The sequence below is a fragment of the Colius striatus genome, chromosome 17 (genome assembly GCF_028858725.1).
Source record: "Colius striatus isolate bColStr4 chromosome 17, bColStr4.1.hap1, whole genome shotgun sequence".
Taxonomy (NCBI): domain Eukaryota; kingdom Metazoa; phylum Chordata; class Aves; order Coliiformes; family Coliidae; genus Colius; species Colius striatus.
Genome location: NC_084775.1, coordinates 7352119 through 7374306, shown reverse-complemented (window position 1 = coordinate 7374306; position 22188 = coordinate 7352119). Strand labels below are relative to the sequence as shown.

Sequence of the window (22188 nt, the reverse complement as noted above, 5' to 3'; positions counted from 1 at the left end):
TGACTGTCAGTCATCTGTTGCTGAAACTGCTGTTATCTCCAAAAACATCTGTTTCACAACCTACTTCAGGAATTTTCTTACTTCCCCAAGTAATTCTTGGACACAGTAGTTGAGTCAGGCTGGTATGTAATGGCTTTTGCCACTAAAGGCAGTGTGACCTTCTTCAGCTTGTGGTTTTTCTGTTAGGCAGCGTGCCCTGCTACAGATGGGGTGTTTCTTTTCTTATCTTCACCAGGGCAATCTCAAGAACTGTGGAGTTGTTTTCCTGGCTGATTTTATGTGCTTTGCAGCGGGCTTTTTCTTAAGCCCCTACTCAATGGAGTAGTTCCGTTTTGACTTCCAGCCTCTGGTCTTCACACCAACACCTTCCTCAGAAGGGCTCTGAGGATTACTGGTGTGCGTGTTGATTGCTTAACTTCAATTAGCCTCTGGAGCTTTTTGCATTGCATTGATTTCAGCTTTCTCAGTTTCATTTTTACAGCTGCTAAGTGTGACTCCAAAGACTTGACAAAGTTGATGATCACAACACAGGGGCTAGGGACAGTTCTGCTTCACCTGCTGCACTCAGTCTGTGTATGCTGCAGCTTGGAGTTTTCAAATAGAATGTTTGTTTGCAGTTTGGAGCTTGGCTTCTTGGTCCATGCAGAGAAGATGAGGAACCACAAAACATTCTTATAAATGGATGGGAAAGAGCAGGGGAGTTAATGGTTGATGTGGGAGCAGCAGGATGGACTTCTTGGGAAGCTGGAAAACTTGGTAGTGCAGAGGCAGTGAGGACAAGGGATGGGTTGCTGTAACTCAGATGGAGGAGGCAGGCTCGGATTTCTTGAAGAAGCAAAACACAGGTTACACTAGAGATTACTTCAGCTCTTTGGGGATGGCGCTGTGGTGGGAGTTTACTACAGGCCACCTGATCAGGAAGAGGAAGGGGACAAGGCCTTTTGCAGACAGCTGAAAGCAGCCTCAGGACCGCAGTCCGTGGTTCTCAGGTGTGGTTTCAACTACCCTCATATTTGCTGGGTTAGGGCTCCCAGGGTTGCTTGGAAGTTGTTTAAAGGTTAAGGCTTTGTTAGTAACTAAACTACAAAAAGAAGGCATTTGGTTATGTTAATCTCTAAATAAGAAAAACTTTTCCATTACTTCCTGAACCCATTTGGTGACCAGCACAGCTCTTTATGCTGGAAAAACTAGTAACACAGCATTCCCTGTGGCAGCCTTATAGCCAGGAGAGCCAGGGACCCTCACCCCAACCTCTGTGAGCTGTGCATCAGGGCAGTTTTTACAATTACAGAATCACAGAATGGTTTAGGTTGGAAAGGACATTAACCATCATGTCGATTCAGCCCCTCTGAAAAGGGTTTTACTGAGCAGTTGGAACCCAGCAGAGGAAAGTGCTGTCTCTGCTGACCCCTAGCAGCCAGCGTGCCCAGCCCTGGCTGAGCCCATGCCCCAGCACTGCTGAGACACTGCTGCTTTGCTTCCAATCTTCAGAGGAAATTCCAGCTCCATCTAGGAAGTGGGTGCTGAAGGTAAAAGTGCCTTTTGATCACAAACACCTCTTGGGCTGACTCTCAGCCTAAACTGTCCACAACAGGAAAGCTGTGGCACTGGTGCTTGTGCCTCTCCCCTAGGCTGGGCTCCCCAGCAGGGACAGCCACCACCCTGCCCAGCCTGACATGCAGCAACACCCAAGGTCAAATTCCTAAAGGCACCTGTCATTTGCAGGGCCATTAACAATGATCTGAGCTGCATAATCTGTTTTCTTTATGTATTTCCTCTCTGTCTGGGCCTGGGAGCCCGGAATGCAGTGTTTCCAGGAGTTATAGAAACACAGCTGGCTCCACCGCTGCTGCAGTGCTGCTTTACTGGGCCCAGGCTTCAGAGACATCCCAGCACCCGGTGCTGCTTATTGGTGTCACCCACTGGGAAACCCCAGCGCTTTGTGCGTGTGTCATTGGGACAGGCAGGGTGATGGCTGGGAAGTCCTGCAGCAGCAGGGAAAGGCCATCACAGTGGGGATGGAGGGGACTGGGAAGGGCCACCCTGGGTACAGAGGAAGCTGAGTCTGTTATGGGAGGGATGGAGAAAGGCTGTTTGTTGGTGATGGAGGTGAGCAGAAAAGCACCCAATCTGGCAATGGGGAAGGTCTGTCCCAGAAGAGGTCATCCTAGGGGACTGAGAAAACGGGGCAAGGCCATCTTGGGGAGACAGGAGGACTGGGGCTGCTGTCTCAGTGGGGATAGAGTGGACCAGTAGAGACCATCCCAGGGGGATAGTGGTGGCTGGCAATGAGCATCCCAGGGGACTGAGGGTACCTGCGAGTGCTGTCCCAGTGGGGACAGAAGGCAGCGGTGGAGGCCATTCTGGGGAGACGGGTGGCTGGTGGGAAGGACCTGGGAAGGCCATTCTCGGGGGTAGAGGAGGCAGGTGGAAGCCCCCCGATCGGCTCAGCCCCCCGATCGGCTCAGCCCCCGAGCGGCTCAGCCCCCGAGCGGTTCAGCCACCGATCGGCTCAACCCCCGAACGGTTCAGCCCCCGATCGGTTCAGCCCCCCGATCGGCTCAGCCCCCGAGCGGCTCAGCCCCCGAGCGGTTCAGCCACCGATCGGCTCAACCCCCGAACGGTTCAGCCCCCGATCGGTTCAGCCCCCCGAGCGGCTCAGCCCCCCGATCGGCTCAGCCCCCCGGGCGGTTCAGTCCCCGAGCGGCTCAGCCCCCCGGGCGGCTCAGTCCCCGGCACAGCGTATCCCGCCGCCGGGTCCCGCGGTGGGCGGGGCGTGCGCGGGCACGGGCGCTCGGCCCCGCCCCCGGGCGCCGATTGGCCGGTTGCGGCGGCGCGGGGCGGGGCGGCGCGGGGCCGGAACGTTGAGGAGGCGCGGCCGCCATCTTGTGCGTCGCCGGAGTCAGGCGAGCGGCCCTCAGCGTGGCGCCGGCCGATCCCGCCGCAGCCAGGGCCGCTGGCTCCCGCCGGGGCGGCGGCGGACGGGGCAGGGAAAGAGCTCGGTGGGACGGGGAGCCCCCGCGGGCACGGCGGCGGCCCCTCCTCCCGCCGCCCCTCGCGTTCCCTCCTCGCGGGTTTGTGGCGCTGCGCCGGGAGAGGATGAACGGAGGATAAATGGTGCCCAAGGCGGACAGCGGCACCTTCCTCCTTCTCTTCCTTCTGGTGCTGAGCATCACCGAGCCGCTGCGGCCAGGTAAGGGCAGCAGGGCCGGCCGGCGGGGCCGGGGCTGCCGCTCCTCCCTCTCCACCCTGCGGGCGGGTCCCGGGCCCGGAGCCGCGCGGACGCGAGGGTCGCCGGGGCTCCCCTGGGGCGGGGGAGCGAGCGACGGGCCCGGGCGTGAGCGGCCCGCGGGACGGCGGCCGGCTTGGCCTCCTGCGAGCCGCGTCCCCGCGAGGCCGGCGCCGGGCGGGTGCGGAGGGACGCGGGAGCCGGGGCGCCGGGAGCAGCCCAGCTCTGGAGCCGCCGTGGCCCGAGGCTCAGCCGGAGGCGTCTCTGCTGCTTCTTCACAGTTTTAAGAACGACGGGAGCTGGCTGGGTCGTGGGGGGAAGCATCGGCCCTGCTGTCGGCCGGCTGTGTAAAGGTAATAAATGGTTTGCAAGCTTGGGTAGAAAACTGCGTAACCCTACAGGTAGTCAGCGGTGGAGATGTGGCAGTGTGACTAAGTTTTCAGGTGCTTCTTCCTTACCTGGCTTTATGTTGTGGTCCTTGGGTGCCACCAAGACAAGACAGGAAACCTTGCTTTCAGAGTGCTGTTTGCTCATGCCAGAAAGAGTAAAAAACCCCGGTTGCCTCTCAGTTCATGTGCCATCTTCCTAGTTCTGGTTTTACTTCTTTTAAGGAAATAATTTAGCAGAGGAGTTTTTGTGGTAGCTGCTGGGCACGGTGCTTTAACATGTTGGGATGATGGACTTAAGAGAAATGGTTTGCAGGTTGAAAAGGACAGCACTTTCTAGGCACTTTGCTCAGGTGGGGTTTCCTTTTGGGTGTTAGCTCACTTGGAGCTTGGCAGAGCCTTCGTATGTCTTGGGCTGCTCTTGCCAAAGAGCATTGATAGCCAAAGTGTGAGGCTGCCTGGAGTGGCTCTGCAGGTTTGGAAACTGTCCTCTCATAGCACTGTGCAACTACTCCTGGATTATACTCCCTTCTTTGTTATATAGGAGAGTAGGAATGATGGTGTACTTTGAAATCCCTGCCTGCCCAGGGAGGTGCTGGAGTCACTGTCCTGGGAGGTGTTTAAGAGATGGGTGGATGTTGCACTTAAGGAAATGGCCTAGTGGTTGATAGGGCTGGGACAAAGGCTGGACTTGGTCATAACATCTCTTCCAGCTGCAATGTTTCTATGATTCTATGACCCAGACTAATAAAACGTAGCAGTGCTACTGAAACTGCATTTAAGGAAATTCCCAGTGCAGCAGAAACACAATTGGGTCAGTGTAGGCAGCCTTACTGAAAGAACTGAGGTGCTGACTGCATTGTGTATGCCTTGTGCTGTTTTAGCTTGATTTTTCTGGTAATACAGTGTATGTGTATGGCTTACACTGTGCTCTTAAGCAGCCCAGAGATCCACCCTGTGGAGCTGCTAACCTAGCAGTGTTACAGCTAGAGACCTTTGTATGTGAGAAGACACTTTGTGAAACTCATGTCTAGCAGCTTCCTTTGTAGCTGGCACCGAGAGCTAGTTGAAAAGGCTGAGCAGATTCATAGCTGCGTACAAGTGGGCAGACTTGACCCTGAACTCTCTTGATGATGAACATTGTATCCTCCTAGAAATTAGAGAATGGCATTTTCCATATTTCCATTTTCCATGTGGCAGTTCCGTATCAAATCTCTGTCAGTAGCTGATGCTTGAAGAAGATGAGTTTTTCACTGAAGTTTGTTTCTTTAAGGCAAACGATATTTTTTTACTGGAACTCAGATATATCTACTTGAAAGATTTGTGGTGCTGTAGCCACACTGGCAGAAGCATCCTTCTTGTGAACAAACCCCCACTCCCACCTGCCCAAGGTTACACACCACTGGCTTCCAAACCTGCAGGGTTAGGATTCCTCTGGGGCAACTCCATGCGCATCCCTCACATTTTGCTCCAACCATAGGTATTTTTGAGCCTCTTAAGAAGTCATCCATCAGGATGTAGTGCTGCAGCTGGGATCTCCCAGCATGAGGAGTTCCTGGATGCCCTGGGGAGCTCGGGGCTGTGCGGCAGAGCTGTGCCGGGAGGCAGAGCTGTGCCGGGAGGCTGCGGGTGCCGCCGAGGCTGAGCTGTCCATGGTGACGCCTCTGCTTTCCCTTGGCTTCGGGGTGGCCTCGTGTCTTTCAGCCAGTGGCATTTGCTTTGTAGCTTGCTTCGTTTAATGTCTTGAATCTACTGTCTCAAACACATCATCCATTTAGTAGATTAAATAGTATGTGGGTTGCTCTTGAAACAAAAGGTGTAAATAGGGAAAATCTGGCTCATGCAAGTAGAGAGGATGTGCAAAAAAGTCTCCTTTGTCTTTGCTGGGGAGGTGCATGGATTTCTTTAGAAAGAGTGTTTGAATTTACAAGCTATTTTCTTAGCAGTGGGTTTTTTTGCTTCTTTAAACCTATGTTTTGTAGTAAGTGCCTTATTGGTTTAGGAAGGATGCCTACAGCTTACTTAGCTCCAAGTATAGACTTAAACTATCAAGTGAGTGCTGTAGAGTGCTGGGAGGTTTTGTGTAGCCTGAGATGAATGTGTAGTCCCTTCACAATTCAGTCCCAGCGAATCAGGCGCCTCTTTGTACTTTCATGTAAATTTGACACTAGCTTTGTATCCATGTTCTTGCTATGCTCTTCAGATAAATAAAACCTTCTTTTAAGCCTGCTCAACTGTAGTATCTTTTCAGGCAATCTAAAAGGCAATGAGTTTACATGGACCTAGTTTTCTTCTGCATTGAGGGTGAGATGAGTTTTAGTAAATTAGGAGAAAAATTCATTAGGAAAAATCAGGACAAAAAAATCTATCTGGGATACACAAGTGTGTTTCATGCTACTGCCATCACTAACGGTGTCAGGTACATGCAGCACACCGTGGCATCAGCCTTAGCTGTGGAGATTTGTGTTCCTGAAGGTACTACAGATTATTCTGTGTCTGTGGACTTTTAATGGTAATTTTGTGCCTTTCAGATTCACCACTTGAATTTTTTTGGTCACAGTATTTTTTCTGGTGCAACTGAAAGCATCTGCTTCAGGTTATCTGACTAGCTGTCTGAGAACTGTTGTCTTTATGTGAACAAATATTTTGGTGGTGTGTTAGCTGAGTCACAATGAGCTATACTTGCACTGGCTTGGATTTAGACTAAGTGTCTTAACAGTAGTACATTTCTGTAGGTTATTGAAAGACCATTGGAGGTGTAAATTGTTACGAATTTAGTTTTACATATTTGAGACCATGTAATGCAGTTCCTGTTTCTGTTAACATCCCACTGCACAAATGGAAAGCAAAGGTTCTGGTGTCTTTATGTAACATTGGGAACTTAAAGAGTCTGGAACAATCAGGACAACATTTTTCAGAACAGTGTTTAGGGGATTAATTAAGATCATCGTTGCTAAAGACAATAACATGTTTTCGTATTTCTCTAACAAGATACTGCTGCTTAAACATGGTCAGGCTTTATATTGGATTTTGTAATAGTGGTTTAGTACAGAGCCTTGTGAATGTAGGTCATTGGGCTTTCTTATTAAAGCGTTTGCCAGGCAGCTAAAAGCCAATTGAGTTCTTGTTCTTGCAGCTTTTCTTTCTCCACTTCAAAGCTAACTAGAGGAAGTAATTTTATTACTCAAGTTCAGTTTTCAAAAACTTGCACAACTTACCTAATCAGCAATGCTGAGATGGACTTGCCAGCACAAGTGGTCTGGTGAAAAAGCCCTGCAACTTTAGCTAAAGTTTGAGCTTTTCATATGCTTTGGTGCTTGTACACAGCAGGCAGTTATGCTCTTACTGGTGGGGTGTTGATATCTTGACACAATACAATTGACAAGTGTGTTCAAGTTGCCAACTCTTTCTTCTCACCTAGTCAACAGCTGTAGGACTTAAATGCAAGGCAGAGCTCCTGGGAGTAGAAGTCAATCTACAGACAATCCACATAATTTCAAGGTAATTTGCTTGTGTGCTGTGGCTGAATGTATCTGGTTTTGGCTAGTTGAATTCTATCATTGCTTTGACTGGAGATCCAAATAGAGCAGTTGTAAAGTGTGACCTGGGCCTGGCGTTCCTCTGCTGTAAAGGGAGTTCCTGGGTAGGCAAATTGAAGCCTTTATTTTGTTTCATAGTCACTGTCTCCATCATAGTTAGAGCTGTGGTGACTAATGCTTCTTTGGTTCCATGTCGTTGCTAACTACAGTCTCTGTCTTTGTATTCAGTTGAATCCACATGTAAGGGCTTCTAGGTGTGAGAGGCAGAAAAGCTTTCATCATAGCTCCTCAGCTACTTCTGCTGAAAGTAGGGCTGGCCTGGCTTCTAGTCTCAAGTCTGAGCCACCTCCATCCTCTTCTTAATCTACTTGGTTTAGTAGTTTGTTGTTTCCTTCCTACTGTTACATATTAGTGTGCTCTTTTCCTGGTGTTCCTGTGCTCTGCTTTTCGCTGTTATGAGCTGCAAAGCAAGGCTAATGAGTTTGAAAAGGCTTTCCTGTGTCTGCTGTCAGTGTAGCAGAGAGACGTGGCATAAGGCATCAAACCTTATTAGTAGGTCTGGTACTTTAAGACTGATAGTTCCTGATGTTAAATGTAAGGCAAAAATATTTGAGGCGTGAGTGGGATTGCTACTGTCTGTGGCTACAAAGTAAAGGAGGTTAAAGGAGTCAGGCAGAGGACTGTTTGGATGCATTGCTCTGGTTCTGAGGAGTAATAAAACAGAAGGGAACTTGGGGGTTTGCAAGCACACAACTTCTCTGTGACCTCACGGTAGGTTTGGGAGTAGAGGAAGATTAGGTCAGAATGACAGAAGTGCTGGAGAACATTGCTGCAGCCCCTCTCTGTAGAGGGAGGAGGCAACTGCGGAAGTGTTTCTTTCTCAGTATTTAGGGCAAAGGTAGAGCTAGCTTGAAGAGAGAAGAATTTTAGATAGCAAGTATGAAAGATGTAAAATCCCCCAGTGAATGTCAAAAAAACAGCTAAGGCTTCAATGAATAATTCCATTGCCTGGAATGAGCTTTGTTAGAGCTTAATCCTGAGTTGTAATGCAAGAGTAGTAACTGCCTCTATGGGCTGTCTTTGAGCAATGCCTGAGTCTTGGGGTTTTTACATGATGATTTCTTGCAACTTTTATAAGGTCTTGTTTCATCCTATGGGTTGCATATAAATAACTTCTATGACGTATGAAGCAGAACTTCCTGTTGCTCTCATATGTTGCACCACTCAGAGCCTGTACACCCCCAGAGGAACTCCTGGTATCTGAAGGTAGAACCTGGAAACAGCTCAGTGGCGTCACTGCTCCTTCCTTTCACGGCTTAACAGGGGTGCTTGAGTTCTTGTATTTTGAAATAAGTGTGTGTGGGGTTCAAGCAGTGATAGTGTGCACAAGGAAGTCCTTGGGTACTGGCAGCCTTGACGAGAGACTGGTGATCTCTGCCTGTGTGATTTCTAGGGATAACCTGTGACTGGAAAAGGCTTGCTGATCTTTTGTGATAGGAAATTGTTACTGGAAGGGGTGCTAAGAGACTGGGTTGTCTGCCTTCCCATCCCAAACCAAAATCTGGTAAACCTAAGCAATTCGTGGAGGTTATTTGTCCAGCAGATGTTTAATGATTTCTTGTGATAGGGACTACACACACCACATTCTTTTGGTTGTCAGTCTGTTGCTTGTTTTGCAGTTGCAACTTATTCTTCCTGTCTAAATAGTGTTGTGCATTTGCACTTCTCATGCTATGGTTTTAAAAGAACAGATTGGCAGTTTCTCAAGACTATTTGGGTGCCAGGATCCACCAGTTTCGCAGCAGCCTGTGGCGTGTGCCTGGCAGTGCCCATTCCTCCTTAGCTTTCCAGTCTCTGGAAAGGTTTCCATGCCATGGGCTGGCTCACACCTTTGCACTGTACTTCCAGTGGTGATTTTGTAGAGAGCCTATTGAGTGGAGGAGAAATCACAGGTCGTTTAGTGAAGACATTGATTAGCTGTAGCATGTCTCTAGCCACTGAGTTACTTAAAAGCCTAAATTTGGGATTAACCTTTAATGTGCATTCTGCAAACTGTGAAATCTCCTGGCTTCTTGTGGTTCCCTGTGAAACTTTGAGTTTTGTTCTTGTGTCCAAGGGTCAGCCTGCTAATTATGTCTTCGATGAACAGCATTTTAATGGTATTTGCTGTATGGATCTCCTAGGGAAGTTATTAGTAGCATTGTTTGTCTGCCATTTAGATTATTTAGAAGCACAATTTTAAGTTTAATGGAAATGGATAGTTGCCTCATGAATGTTACTTTGTTTGGCTGCAGTTAAACTTCCTAGTTAATTAAAATGAAAGTTGCTTGATCTCACCATTATATTTAGCTTCTGTTCTTGTTTATTCATTAGTCCTTGACAATTGTCAGCCAGATTGGTGGATGGAAATGTAGAATTAGCTTTTGGTGACTGCTCTTGGGACATTATCTGCTCTTTAACTTACTGAGGTTTGTCACTTTCATTTGTATAACTTCTTCTGTGTTGTCCTCTGTTTATTATGCTTCCTCTGCTATGCTTCCTCATATTCTCATGCTAGGAGACCAGCTACAAGTTACCAGCTATGTGGGAGACCCAGTGAAATTATTTGGGAACCAAAGCTAGTAGAAAAGTGGGATTAAATACTGTTTCTGGTAGAACAATGCTGGGTGTTCTGGGCTGACTGCAACTGTGTTTTCTTGTGGGAACTTCAGATGGCACTTTGAAATGCAGAAACCTCCTTTCTTTGTGTTTTAACACTGAAATCTGCATTGCAGAGGGTAGATACCTCAGCAGCTGAGGTTTGAAGTGGGATGAGCACAGACAACTGTTATATTTATACAGAGAGAGGTCAGTTTCAGCCTGGACTGTGCCTTTCCCAGCCCAACTCTGCCCTTGGATCTCTGTGGGAGGATAGATGGGATGATACAAGAGTAGTTGTCAAGCATTGCCTTTCCATGAGGGAGAAGAATTTTACATAAAACCGAGTGCTGTCCTTCACTATCTGTATGTTTCATTTGTGCTAACATTTCTATAGCAATTTAAATAAAAAGGCTTCGCCTGACTTAAAAGCCATATGTTGTCTTTTATATGCTTTAAAAGTAAACAAAAATTTCTGCTTCTGACACCTGCTTGGTTTGAGTTTGTATCCAAGAAGTGTTTTGCCTTGTGTATACTAAACTTCTAAAACATGTTACAACTTCTTTAAATCCAGGGATGGTCAAAACTGCATTTGTAGTTTGTGAAATTGTTTGTTCCTCTACATTTCTCTTTACTGATTAAAATATAGTAACAGAAATGTACTTGAGTAATGAGATTTCAGAGAAATCCTTCAGAAAAGTTGAGGATCCAAATGCAGTGGGATCCAAATGCAAAGACTTAATCAGAAGCATCATCCCACCTCCATTCTGGTAGTGACCAGATCAGAGAGAAATGTTTCAGATTTCTGATACAGAATATGAGTGGTCATCTGTGTCTTTCTGAGCAGTAATGGAGCTGAATGTAGTTTTTCTATTGATTTGACAGCCAAAAATATGGATGAGATCAAGTTTAACAGTATGATACCTGACACGTGCATGATAGAAGCTGGCTGAAGAGTGCTGGCAATGCTTGTGTTAGAAGGTGTGGAGAGTGAGAAAACTGCTCTTGAAGGCTTAAGTGGCTTTTTGTAAAAGGGTTAGATTTTTGTTTGCTGATTTCTGACAGAACTATTAAAGTTGGGATTTGTGTATGGTTTGTGTTTGAAATTTCTGTGCAGGTGTTTGTTTTGCCATGGAAGAAGAAAGCACAGTATCTCATACAATGTGGACAAACATAGCAGTGACCACCACTGGCTGTGTTCCTACCATGTTTGGCTTTAGTTGAGTGGGGGAATGCAGGAACCATTTCCTCCAGTCCATGACAGCCACTGCCCAGATGCCATGTGAAGGATATAAGTGGGTTTTCTGTATTTAAGGTCAGATTTCCTTATATTGAATTTTTGCTTCTGGGTGTTCTAGGTATTTTCTTTATGTGCATGTTTCCTGTCTCTGAATTTGTTAGATTCTTAAGACCATGTTTCTTGTTTAAGACCATTGCTTTCCTTAGGAGTCTGTGGAAGGTTTCTTCCACAGTCATTTGGTTTTGAAATTAAGAAGTGGTGTTAGTTTTTGGAGAATGGAATGGTTAAGAATATCTGATTTCATAGTATCTTGTCTCCTGTTTGTCATTAAAGCCTATCACAGTTCTTGTGTTTTAGTTCAACAAGGTATTCTAAATACTTGCTTGGCCTTAAATTGTGCATTTTTCGTTAGATTTCTTTGGATTGTTCATGTGCTCAAAGTTTAAGGATGTGCTTAAATACTGTTGAATCATATACTGAAAAAAACCTGAAACCCAAACAAAACATGAGATCATTTTTGTTGTTGTTTTCTACAAGTAGGCACATAATGTTGTCTTGTTGAAGGTAAAAGAGTTTAATACTGCTGAAGTCTAGCACTTCCAACTTTCAGTTTAATGGTGGCTATGAACTAGCCTTGACTGCTCTGAGAGTTCTTGAATTGCTGTTATGTTAAAGGGTTCTAGAGTATCTGTGGCTTTGGTTTTGTTTGTACTGAGTGATCTTTGTGCCAATGCTGTATTTTACTTTTCCCTTCTGCTTATTTACTTCCTATCATAACAGTTTCTTAGGGGGGAAAAACCCACAAGCCCCTTGCCTAGCTGATACCCTGACTGCTGTGAAAAAACCTGGCATTCAGTCTGGAGGGCTGCATTGCCTAATTCACAGTGTCCTTTGGGCTTAGTTCAGGTAGCAAGTTTTGTTTTCTGTTCGGTTTTAGCAGTACTGGGGAATTGGGAAATATCTTTTTTCTGTTTCAGTCTTGTGAATGTGCACCTTTATTCCTAAAACACAGAGACTGTATTTCCTAGGTCCTAGGAAATGCTAGCCATGGTTGCCATTGAAGCAGCTCTGATGTTGCTCTGGCTGAGTTCTGTCTCTTTTGCACTGCCTTCGCTGGTTTTTTATTTTGCTTTTTTTTTTTTTTTTTTAATCCTTACTGACATTAAGTCTGCCCTCCAGACAAAGAGCAGAAGATGAATTGCAGTGAATGACACTTGTGAGCAAGGAGAAACTGGGTCAATTCTAAGCTCATGTGGGATGTAGTTATAATATCAATATGTGAGGGGGATGAGGGAAAGGAGACTGTTATTGTTCCTTACTGTGCTGCAAGATCTCTAGATGGATGGTAGGTAGGGTCATCTGTCATAACTTACTATGACTATTACACTGAGTAATACAGAATGTTCATTAGAGTTATTCATTAAGGATTTACAATTTTCAGCTGGAGTGCTGTCACAATTTTAATTACTCCATGAAACAGTAGGCTCTAACACATTATTTATTTCTTCTTGAAGCTGATATATTCCAACTATAATGGAATTGTAGCTCCAGAATCTTTAATTTTCAGGAACTGGAATGAAAATTGAGAGTAGGTATGGACTGTGTTTGCCTATGTGCAAGGCACGAGGTGCTCTTATTCTTTTTCTCTAGGCTCTGTATTGTGTGTCATTGTGCTTTAATATGTTTCTGTGTGTACTCAGGCCATGGGGAACCAAAGCTATATGACCTAAGGATCTTGCTTGGACATGTTTTCAGTAACACAGATGAACAACTGAGCATTGTATGTTCTGTAGAACTGAACATGAAAATGAAGTGCTCTGTTCTTTACTTTTTCCAATGTTTCTATAGGTTTTTAATTATTTGATAGGCTTTGGTTCTGTTCACTGTGCTTCAAATAAAATTTTATTGGGAAATGTTATTTAATAAAGTTAATCTATGGAATTGATAGTTGTCTGATGGTGACTTGGGAGCTTCACAAATAGTTTTCTTCTCTGAAAATAAGGTGATGTTACCGTAAGCTGTTTTTCATGCTACTGTGTCTTGTCAAGTACTCTGTGTACTCACTGAATGCAGCAGTGGGTGGAGTAAGGACAAATTTAAAAACACGTGATGGAAGTAAGATTCACCGATATAAAGAGACCTTCTGGGAAATGAATGGATAGTGAAAACTCTGAGATCTGGAGTTGAGGGGAAATACCATTTAGTTTTGCATGAGATCAATAATACCTCAAAGATGATGTTAAAAATGAGAAAACCTCTTCAAACAGTATGTCAGAACATCCTCAACCAGAGACTGTAGTCAGCGTCCCTGCACTAAAGCTGTCCAGCAACTGGCCATCATGAGCAGAGGCCAGGCAAGACTGCTGTGCTCTTTACAGGCTGTTGGGTTTTTGGGAGTTCTGTCTGAGATACAGTACCTATTTTAGTGAACTTCACCTGTGGATTGAGAGAAGTCCCAAGTTATGGAAATTGCTTTTCAAGTGCAGCGGATTAGCTTATAGACAGCTTTTTCTTCACCTGACTGCTGAGGATTAGATTAAGACCACCATTGTGGTATTGTTGTATTGGGAATACTTAGACTATTTTTAAGTCTCCCTTACTTCAGGAAATACCAGTCTATAGAAATATTGGTTGTGTCATGCTTGAGCATAAATATTGGATATGGAGCTCTGTGTTCCTGTGATGATGGGTGTGGTGTTCCTTTTGTTGTTTTGTTTCTGATACTTGTTTGCAGGCATTTGTTGAGCAAAACCTCCAGGAACTAAGGACTTAAGGAGTTAGATATCTTACTAAGAGATGCTAGGGCCTGGTCATGCTCATACAGTTTAGCAGGGGTCAGGTTATTTGAGAAGAGTGTTCGATTTTAGTAGACTTATTCCTAAATGTGTTAAAATAGGGAACAATAGTGTGACGTGTAGGTACAGGTCTTAAGTATGTAGATTTAGTGTTATAAAATGTAGGAAAGACCTGTTGGACAAGTTAAAATCTGAATAAGAAGAGTTACTGGCCTAAGCACTTTTAGTTAGAGTTTTTGTTAATGCTTAATCAGCTTTTGATAGCTGTAAAGGCCTCTTGAAATCTGAACAGAACATTGTCTTACAGGTTGGTTCATCTGGCTTGTGACAATGAATGGCTTAGACTGAGAAAGCAGGAAGTATTTTTGTCTTTTAGTTTCTTTCAATCTGTAATTAAAAATTATGCCAGAGGATCTACTGGATCCAACCTTGAGAACTGTGAACAAAACAAACAAACTACACGTCAGGTACACATAAAACTCATTGTTTGTTAAAAGCTTACATACAAAACCAAACCACTTACTTCTAGCTTATCTTTTTCCAATATATGCATTTCAGAGTAATAGCTTCTAATTGAAATGGTTTTAAATGCTGACTTTGTACATTGAATCAAATTTCAATTTCCATACAAATGAATCTCAGCAGACAAGAAAAAACAATTAGTGTAGCAAATGAAAAGTGACATTTCCTTCTATTAAAAACTGAAACAAATTCAAATTTATACTTGCTATGTAAAGGCTAAAATGTAATATGCATCTGTAGTCTTAGCTACTGAAAGAATACCTTAAAGTATCAGGCTTTGCTGGTTGGGGAATCTCTTTGTTAGAGAGAAATTAAGTCATTGCAATCAGAAGAACCCAAGCTTTGGAAATAAGTGCTTGCAGTCACCGGATTTAATCTCTGTATCAAAGCACTCTTCTGAATGGAGACATGTTTTGGAGGCTTTAGTTTAGGGCTCTGGCTCCTCATCTGTACCTCTTAAATTGTGAATTGCCAAGACATCAATGTTTTTGTACTTCAAGTGGTTTATATATCGGAGTTAGGCACATGTGTTTATAAAGGGAGTCTTCTGTCTGTCAGGGGGACATTTCTGCTCTAGGAGAGGTTTCGCTTTCTAGTGTTCCTTTTTCCACTGGTTTCTGTAATGATAAACTTTAGTGTCTTGAAAATATGAGTTTAAATTTAGATTTTGAAAACTTTATGTTCACCTGATGCTCTACAGGAGATGTTTACTTTTTGTACCTGAGACAGGACTCTGGATTTGTTTTTCATTTAGCATTTCTTTGGACTGAATTCCTTTCTCAAATTGAAGGAGGATGAGTTTGTCTTTGCAGAAGTGTTTTGATGAGTTAATAGTGCTTGAAGACTAGAAGGGTGCTTTTTTTAGATCTATGAGCTTGACAGTTTTTTACAGCTTGCTGGTTTTTGCCCATTCCAAGAGCTTTTCTTTCCATGCTGATTCTCCTACCCCTGTGATGATGTGACCTGGTACAGCTTTTTATGGGTCAGGGCTGTGACTCTGGTCAGTAATCAAGACTCTTATGGTATGGAGGTGAAGGTCCCACCTCTGTTCCCATGGCATCTTCTGGTAGCAGAGGGCTGAAACTATTTGTCCTGCTTCTGAGGAGATGTGTTTAATTGGAGCACATTAGAAAATGTCTTCCATTAGGGCTGATATTTTTAACAAATAAACACATTTGTAGGTGTTCTAACTTCTATGGCAGACAACTATTATGAGCCACTGATTCCACAGTAATTGAGAGTGGACCTATGCAAGTATATTTCTGCTGAATTTGCGGGAGCATGTGGAGTTGTTTTTTGGTTGCAGAGGGACAAACTGATCTGACTTAAAGCAGACAGATGATAGCTTCATTTGATCTGAAGCTTCCTGTTTCAGAGTCAACTCATCAAACTTATTGAGAAAACTGAACGAGCAAGGTGAACTTATGTTGAATCAACGCTTTCTCATGTGCCTTTTACGGTCCTGACTTGATACTGGAAATGCTAAAATGAGATTTAATGCTTTGAAAAGTAGTTGTCAAACACATGAAGCTATCTCAAAATTAAAGCAAAGTGTCTGAGTGTGTATTTTATTCATCTATCATGAAGTCTTTCCTCTGGATAATGCTTGTTGTAAAAGTCTATTTTGAGTATTTAGCAGAAAATCTGATGTGAAGAAAATTCTAGAAGCTATTGAAGCCCTGTGTTGAAATACGTGATGAGTGCTATGAAGCACTTGGCATCTGACATGTAATTGGGAAAGTCTTGGGAACAAAAGCATTCTGTAAGAGTGTAAGCACCCACCCTGAATACTGAGGTTTTTTCCTGTATGAAGCAGATTTTTCTGTTACTAGAAATCTTGTTTGTTTTGTAATTAACTTAGGGAAATAACATTTGTCAGTTAAAGGAGATGAAGGCTTCCTGTTTGTGTGGCACTGTTTAAATTTATTTCTAATGTTGCCTGTTATTTCAGGTGTTTGATTAAGTTTCCAACTGCGTTGTAAGTTTTCTTTTAAATTTCAAAACACAGGTCCACAACTTGCTCTGGTAAGACATCTTACAGGTGAGTGACTCAAGGGCAGGTTATATTATCTAACAGTGTGTCTCAACAAACTGGTATTTATTTTTTAGGCCTTTACTCAGCAGTAAGTTTCATCTTGGGTTGTGTATTAACCTGTATAACTGATCTGGTCTGAACCTGGTTTCAGTTTTTCTTCTCTTTTATATGAAAAAGTTAAGAGTTTGTTGCTCCCTCTGGCTGATTTGTAGCTCTGAATGAACTGTTGCTAGAGAGGTGAAGTGTTGCCAGAGAATACGTAGTTATTAATTGTTGATGTTTCTGGAAGATAAATGTTGGTACAGGTGGGAGTATGCTGGTGAATTGGCTTGCGTTTTAGGGAGGAAGTACAGTGGGGCTGTGAAAGCACAGAGTGCAGTCAGGACAGCTGACTTCTGCTTGTAGGCTCATCTTATCTGTAGCCTTCAGCAAGCTGTGTATTTTTTCTGTACTTCATTGTACCTGCTAGCAGAGGATGCAGTGGTTGGCAAGATTGTTGGGGGTTAACATTGTAGAGTGCTGTGGGACGAAGTGAAGAGACTGTATAGTGACACCTTGGTGCTTGAAGCATTCTCACACCACTTGAACCTTGTGGTGTTTTGTAAGTTTATGTCATGTGTAGTGCTAAAACTACAATTGCTACCATTTCCCATGTTTACATCCGTCTCTTTTTTTCCTGGCAAATGTCAGATTAATTTAATTGCTCTAAAATGAGGTTTCAGTCCACTAAATTTTGTGCTGTAGCATAGCAAAGACTGCATCCAGTCCTTGAAAAGACAAAAAAGCCTTTTCTGTTAGAATTTCATATGTGAATCAATATTGCTGGTGAAACTCATCATATTGTACATGAATGCTACAGGTGGTTGCATTTCCATTCTTTCATTTCTAGGCAGTTCTTGATGCCATTGGCTAATGTATTGTTGTCTCTGCTGCAATAGCTGCTTGCTTGTAGCTCAGCTTGTGCCATTATGTATTTTCTTATGATATTGAAAATACAAAATGTTTCTACTTTTAACAGCTGGTGGAAAATATGTGACTTTGGTGGTGCTAGGAGGTGATAGCTGAGATACTTCCTTGCTGTGAGTTACCATCAATAGCTATGAACAGTGTGGGATATCTGACTTTAGGAACAGAAATGGGACTAGTGTTTTTGAAATTCTGATCTTCTTTTGAAGAACTGGAACTCCTATGTGGATGAAGAAACAGTTTTTATTTACCATATTCCTGGAAAGTACAAAATCTGACTGAGATAAGTGATTCCTTGCATTTCAGGAAAGATAGATGGTTCCTTCGTGTTGTACTGTTGTTTGCTGTTGCTCATATGTCTGTCTTTGTGAATCCTCCTCTGCTGCTGGCAGCATGACTTGCGTTTTTTTTTTGGTTTTTTTTTTTTTTTGCAGTAAAGACAGGGCCTTGATATATTTTCATTTTTCTACTGATTTGACCTAAAAAATAGGCTACTGAAATGAAACATCTGATTTAACTGTGGAGACTGGCACCTATCCTGTGTATCCTTGCCTCACAAATTTCTCCTTGCCTCACAAATTTCTCCTTGCCTCACAAATTTCTCCTTGCCTCACAAATTTCTCCTTGCCTCACAAATTTTACCTTGGCAGAGTACCTCACAGGTTCACTATAGGCTTCTGTCTATGTATGTGTTTTGCTTCTGAAGGCTCTTGCTGTGGCTGGCTGCTCTGCTGTGGGAGTTGAGCCTGGCATGCAGGACCACATGGGGTGCACAGGGCCAAGGAGATGGTATTGGCAGACAGCCCTTGTGCTCAGCTGCTGAGCTGCCCACCTCCCACCATATCTTGTTGGTGGTGAATATGATTATTTTAATTTTGTGGGATTTCTTTTAGTGTTGCTTTTTTCCCCTCTCTGAAATAGAATGGCATAGCAGTTTTTGTTCCTTGGTCTGAAATAATTAGTGCATCTGCCATAGCATGGTTTCCACCGGGAACAACTGTTCAGCTGGTATGAGTGGTGTTTTAATAGAAGTGTTTTGTATTCTTCCATGTATCCACATTCTTCAGGGAGGAGTGTCTGTAATACAGGAAGTAATCACATTACAGAATATAACTGGTATTTTTTTAGTGCCTATAATACTGGGATGTAGTCATCCTTTTATCTGAACTAGTCATGTGTAATTGTACATACAATAGTAATGGCATGTGTGAAATTGTGGAGAGGCAAAGGTATTCTCTGCTGTTTTTCACATGTGCATACTGGTTTGTAGTGCTTTCCTGGTGGAGGCTACTTGTGAAACCAAGGACTGCAGATTAGCTTTCTTCAGAGAGTGTGTGTGTGACTTCCATTAAAATCAAGCACTAAAAATATATGAGTTTACCTAAAGTATTTTTTTTTTTAATTGAATTTTGCCATAAGTGCAGGTGGATCTCAGAAACCTTCCACTGCATGCTGACATTGGGCAAAAGAGGTGAATGAAGCTGCAGTGATATAGAACTGATACTTTCCTGAGAACTTGAAATTTGAGTAGTTTGAATTTCAACTTAAGATTTTGTATGTGTTTACTTTGTTTTATTTTTTCCCACCTTAAAGATAGATTGTAAATTTTCTGTCTTGCTACCTTGGGCAAGTGAAACTTAACCATTTATTCCACCTTCCCCTCTTTGGGCTAAAGAAATTATTTCAATTTTTTGTTCTGGTGGGCAGGAGTCATTATGTCCTAAGTTAGTAGGTGGTTTTTATTTTCCATTTTCCCTTTGCCCATGCTCTATTAATTGTTTGGACTGAATACACTGATGAGAACGCTCTTGTCTTACTGTAAGGTCTCTTGTTGCTGTCAGTAGTCTGGCAGGTCTGTGTAAGTTCTTAGCCATTTTGTGACCTGAATGTTTGCTCTGAGTAGGTGGTTGCTAAGAGGATGTGCCTGGCTTTATTTTTGTAGAAGAACAGGTCTGTGCTTTGAAGAGAAACCAGTATTGCAACCGGATTTTAGTCTTAATGTCGAATTAGAGGCCTGTTACCAATATCCTATACCAATTACTAGGTATACAGGTACAGCTTTTATTGAGAGGGCATGATGACTGGCTTTGTTATGCCTGTCATGTTGTCTGAACACTTGAATGTCATCTCTCTCTTGATTTAATTTTACATGTGTGCTTCAAGGTGGTAACAACTGCACTTACAGCTCTGCTCTTAAGTTGTAAACTGTGAATGAGAGACTACATACCTGCATTTAGAAAATTCTTTTAAGAGATTTCCCCCTGCAAAATGGTTACCTGCTAGATTCCTTCAAAATCAGGAGTGAGTGTGTTTTATTTGAAAACATTGTGGGTTTTGTTCTCTAGTCATAACATAGCTTAGCTGGGATTATTATAGCTCGCTGAGAGGAAAATGTGCTAAATTGTTAGCAAACATAGGTTGGACGATTAACAACCACTATCCAGAAGAAGGATGTGTGGTGCTGGTCTGGTGCAAAAGTTAGTGTATAGATGCTAATGGCAATGTGCAGATCTGCCATCTGTAAACAGGCTTAGAGTTGTTCACTTCTGTAGACAGATGTGTTTTTTTCTTCTTGCAAAATATTTTGAGAGACGTGAAATGAAGCTGAATTACTAGGTTCTGGCATTTAGTAGATGAAAGTAGTATTACAAAGCTTTGAAAAAATGAATACTTTTTATAATGCTAATTTGGTGTGACAGTGTAATGATGGCAAGTAGGTAGTGCTCTTGCAGAAGTGGTAACTGTGTGTTTGCATGTAGATAGTGACAGTTTCTTGTAACAGATATGTTTGTGAGGAGAAATTCTACAAAAGAGCGTAAACCAGAAAGTGAAAACAGGTTTATGAATATAGAAATTATTTTGCAAATGGTTCTATGAAATGACTCTAAATAAGCCTGGACATTTCTGCAAGTCTGGCAGATCCTGGCATACAGAATGAATGGAATGGAAATAGGATTCTGAATTTATTGCATAATGTAGCACTGAACTACCATAGTGGATTGTTGTTGAACTTTGGTTCTGAGAAAGCAAGCAAGTAGTCCTCAGTGCACTACAAGAAGTAAATGGATAATGCTGTGGTGGTAGCTGCTCACATGGTATCTTTATCAGGAAGTCTTTACTCTGGATGTCTGACAGAATTATTTCCTAAGCACTGGAAGCCAGTCCTCCTGTCTGTTAAACCACAAACGTAGAGTTTAAAGCATGGAAATGATCTGAAATGAAGCATTTTTTAACATGCTGAGTTATCCAGAGGTTTTGTCCGCTATGCTTTAGTGGTCTGTTACCTGGTGGATGATTAATGTATGCATAGACTTTGTGAGGATAAATAACAAAGCAAGCACAACTTCTTTCCTAGAGCTCCGCTGCATCCCAGGGGAATTTGCATGTCGGAGTGGTACCATTCAGTGCATCCCTTCAAATTGGCAGTGTGATGGATGGCCCACCTGTGAGGATGAGAGTGATGAAGTTGACTGTCCAGGTAAGCAAAGCTGAGAACACGGCTCATCAGTGTCAGCTTGTTTTGCAGCAGTACTTTGATTCTTTAGGATTGCTTGCTCTTTTATATTTTTAAAGCAGGGATTGTTTGTTAGAGCTCTACCAATTATTAACAGACTTTGAGTTGCCTTCTCTTCATTTAATGGAACCAACACTGCCAACAGTTTTTTACTTGTCTGAACTATCCTTCCATTCTTACATTCTGAGTAGATATCCTGGAGATGAGACAAGTTTGTAATCTAAAAGAGAGGCTTGAGTGACAAGGAAAAAAAAAATCATGTTGCAATTAAACCAAAATATCACATAAGCCTGTGGTTAAATTCGGACTTACTTGGTTGTAGATCACTCAAACTGTGCCGGAGATGACTTTGTTGGACTTAGGTAGAGAGCTTGTTATATTGTTTCCTGTTCCAATTAAGCTTCTTGTACTGAAGTGGCCAGCTTTGTTCTGCCTAAACAAGCTGGTGTAGTTACTCTCATAAGGTCTTTTGATCATATGCTTTCAGGGACCTGTCATCAGCAGTGGTTCCCTACTAAAGCTCCTGGATATTGAGCTATCTTTAAAAAAAACAGGTGAACAAACACTTTTTGCCTGAATGTATAACCACAGTTTTGAACATTTTTCATTTGTTCTTGACAAACAAACCAGTGCAACCCTTTTTATGTGTATCTTAAATGTGAAGGTACCTGTATGTAGTTTTTTTTCTTACCAGGAGCAATGAAGCAAGAGTATGAAAGCGTGGATTCAACTGGGACATAGTGTGTTATCTCTACAGTGTGACTAAATTACTTTAAAAATTATTTTAAAAAGTTCTTTGATACTAAAATGCTTAATTTTCTTGGGAAAGAATAATGGAACGATGGTTGGAAGGGACCTTCAAAGGTCATCTAGTCCAACCCTCTTGCAATGACCATGGATGTCTTCAGCTAGATCAGACTGTTCAAAACCCTGTCCAAGCCTGATGTTGAATGTTTCCAGGGATGGAGCATCCACCACCTCTCTGGGCAACCCGTTTCTCTACCCTCATACTAAAAAATGTCTTTATATTTAGACCGAATCTACCTTCATTTAGTTTAAATCTATTATGGCTTATCCTGTTGCTCCAGGCCCTATTTAAAAGCCTGTCTCTTGTCTTTATTTTAAGCCCCTTTTAAGTGTTGAAAGGTTGCAACAAGCTCGCCTGGCGCCTTCTCTTTTCCATAGGAGAAAGTTGTTCTTCTGCACAACCCCAACTCTCTCGGCCTTTACTCATAGGAGAGATCTGATTTCTCTGATCATCTTTGTGACCCTTCTCTTTGTGACCTGGACCTGCTCCAACAGGTCCCTGTCTTTTCTCTACTGTG

At 43.0% G+C, this 22188-nt stretch overlaps 1 protein-coding gene across 8 annotated transcripts in view; it reads left to right on the top strand.

Annotated features, from left to right (window-relative positions):
- Nucleotides 1-2864: 2864 nt before the first annotated feature.
- Nucleotides 2865-22188, top strand: part of DGCR2 (DiGeorge syndrome critical region gene 2) — a 43313-nt gene continuing 23989 nt past the window's right edge. For 6 of the 8 annotated variants that reach the window (XR_009819888.1, XR_009819891.1, XR_009819889.1 and 3 more), the window contains exons 1-3: nucleotides 2865-3193; nucleotides 3511-3582; nucleotides 20705-20827. Coding sequence is in view for 4 of the 8 variants with exons in the window: in XM_062009802.1 (XP_061865786.1) it covers nucleotides 3115-3193; nucleotides 3511-3582; nucleotides 20705-20827 (274 nt within the window). In the remaining 4 variants the exon portion in view is untranslated. The remainder of the gene's footprint in view (nucleotides 3194-3510; nucleotides 3583-20704; nucleotides 20828-22188) is intronic. The other 2 variants (XM_062009805.1, XM_062009804.1) reach the window with 1 other exon arrangement.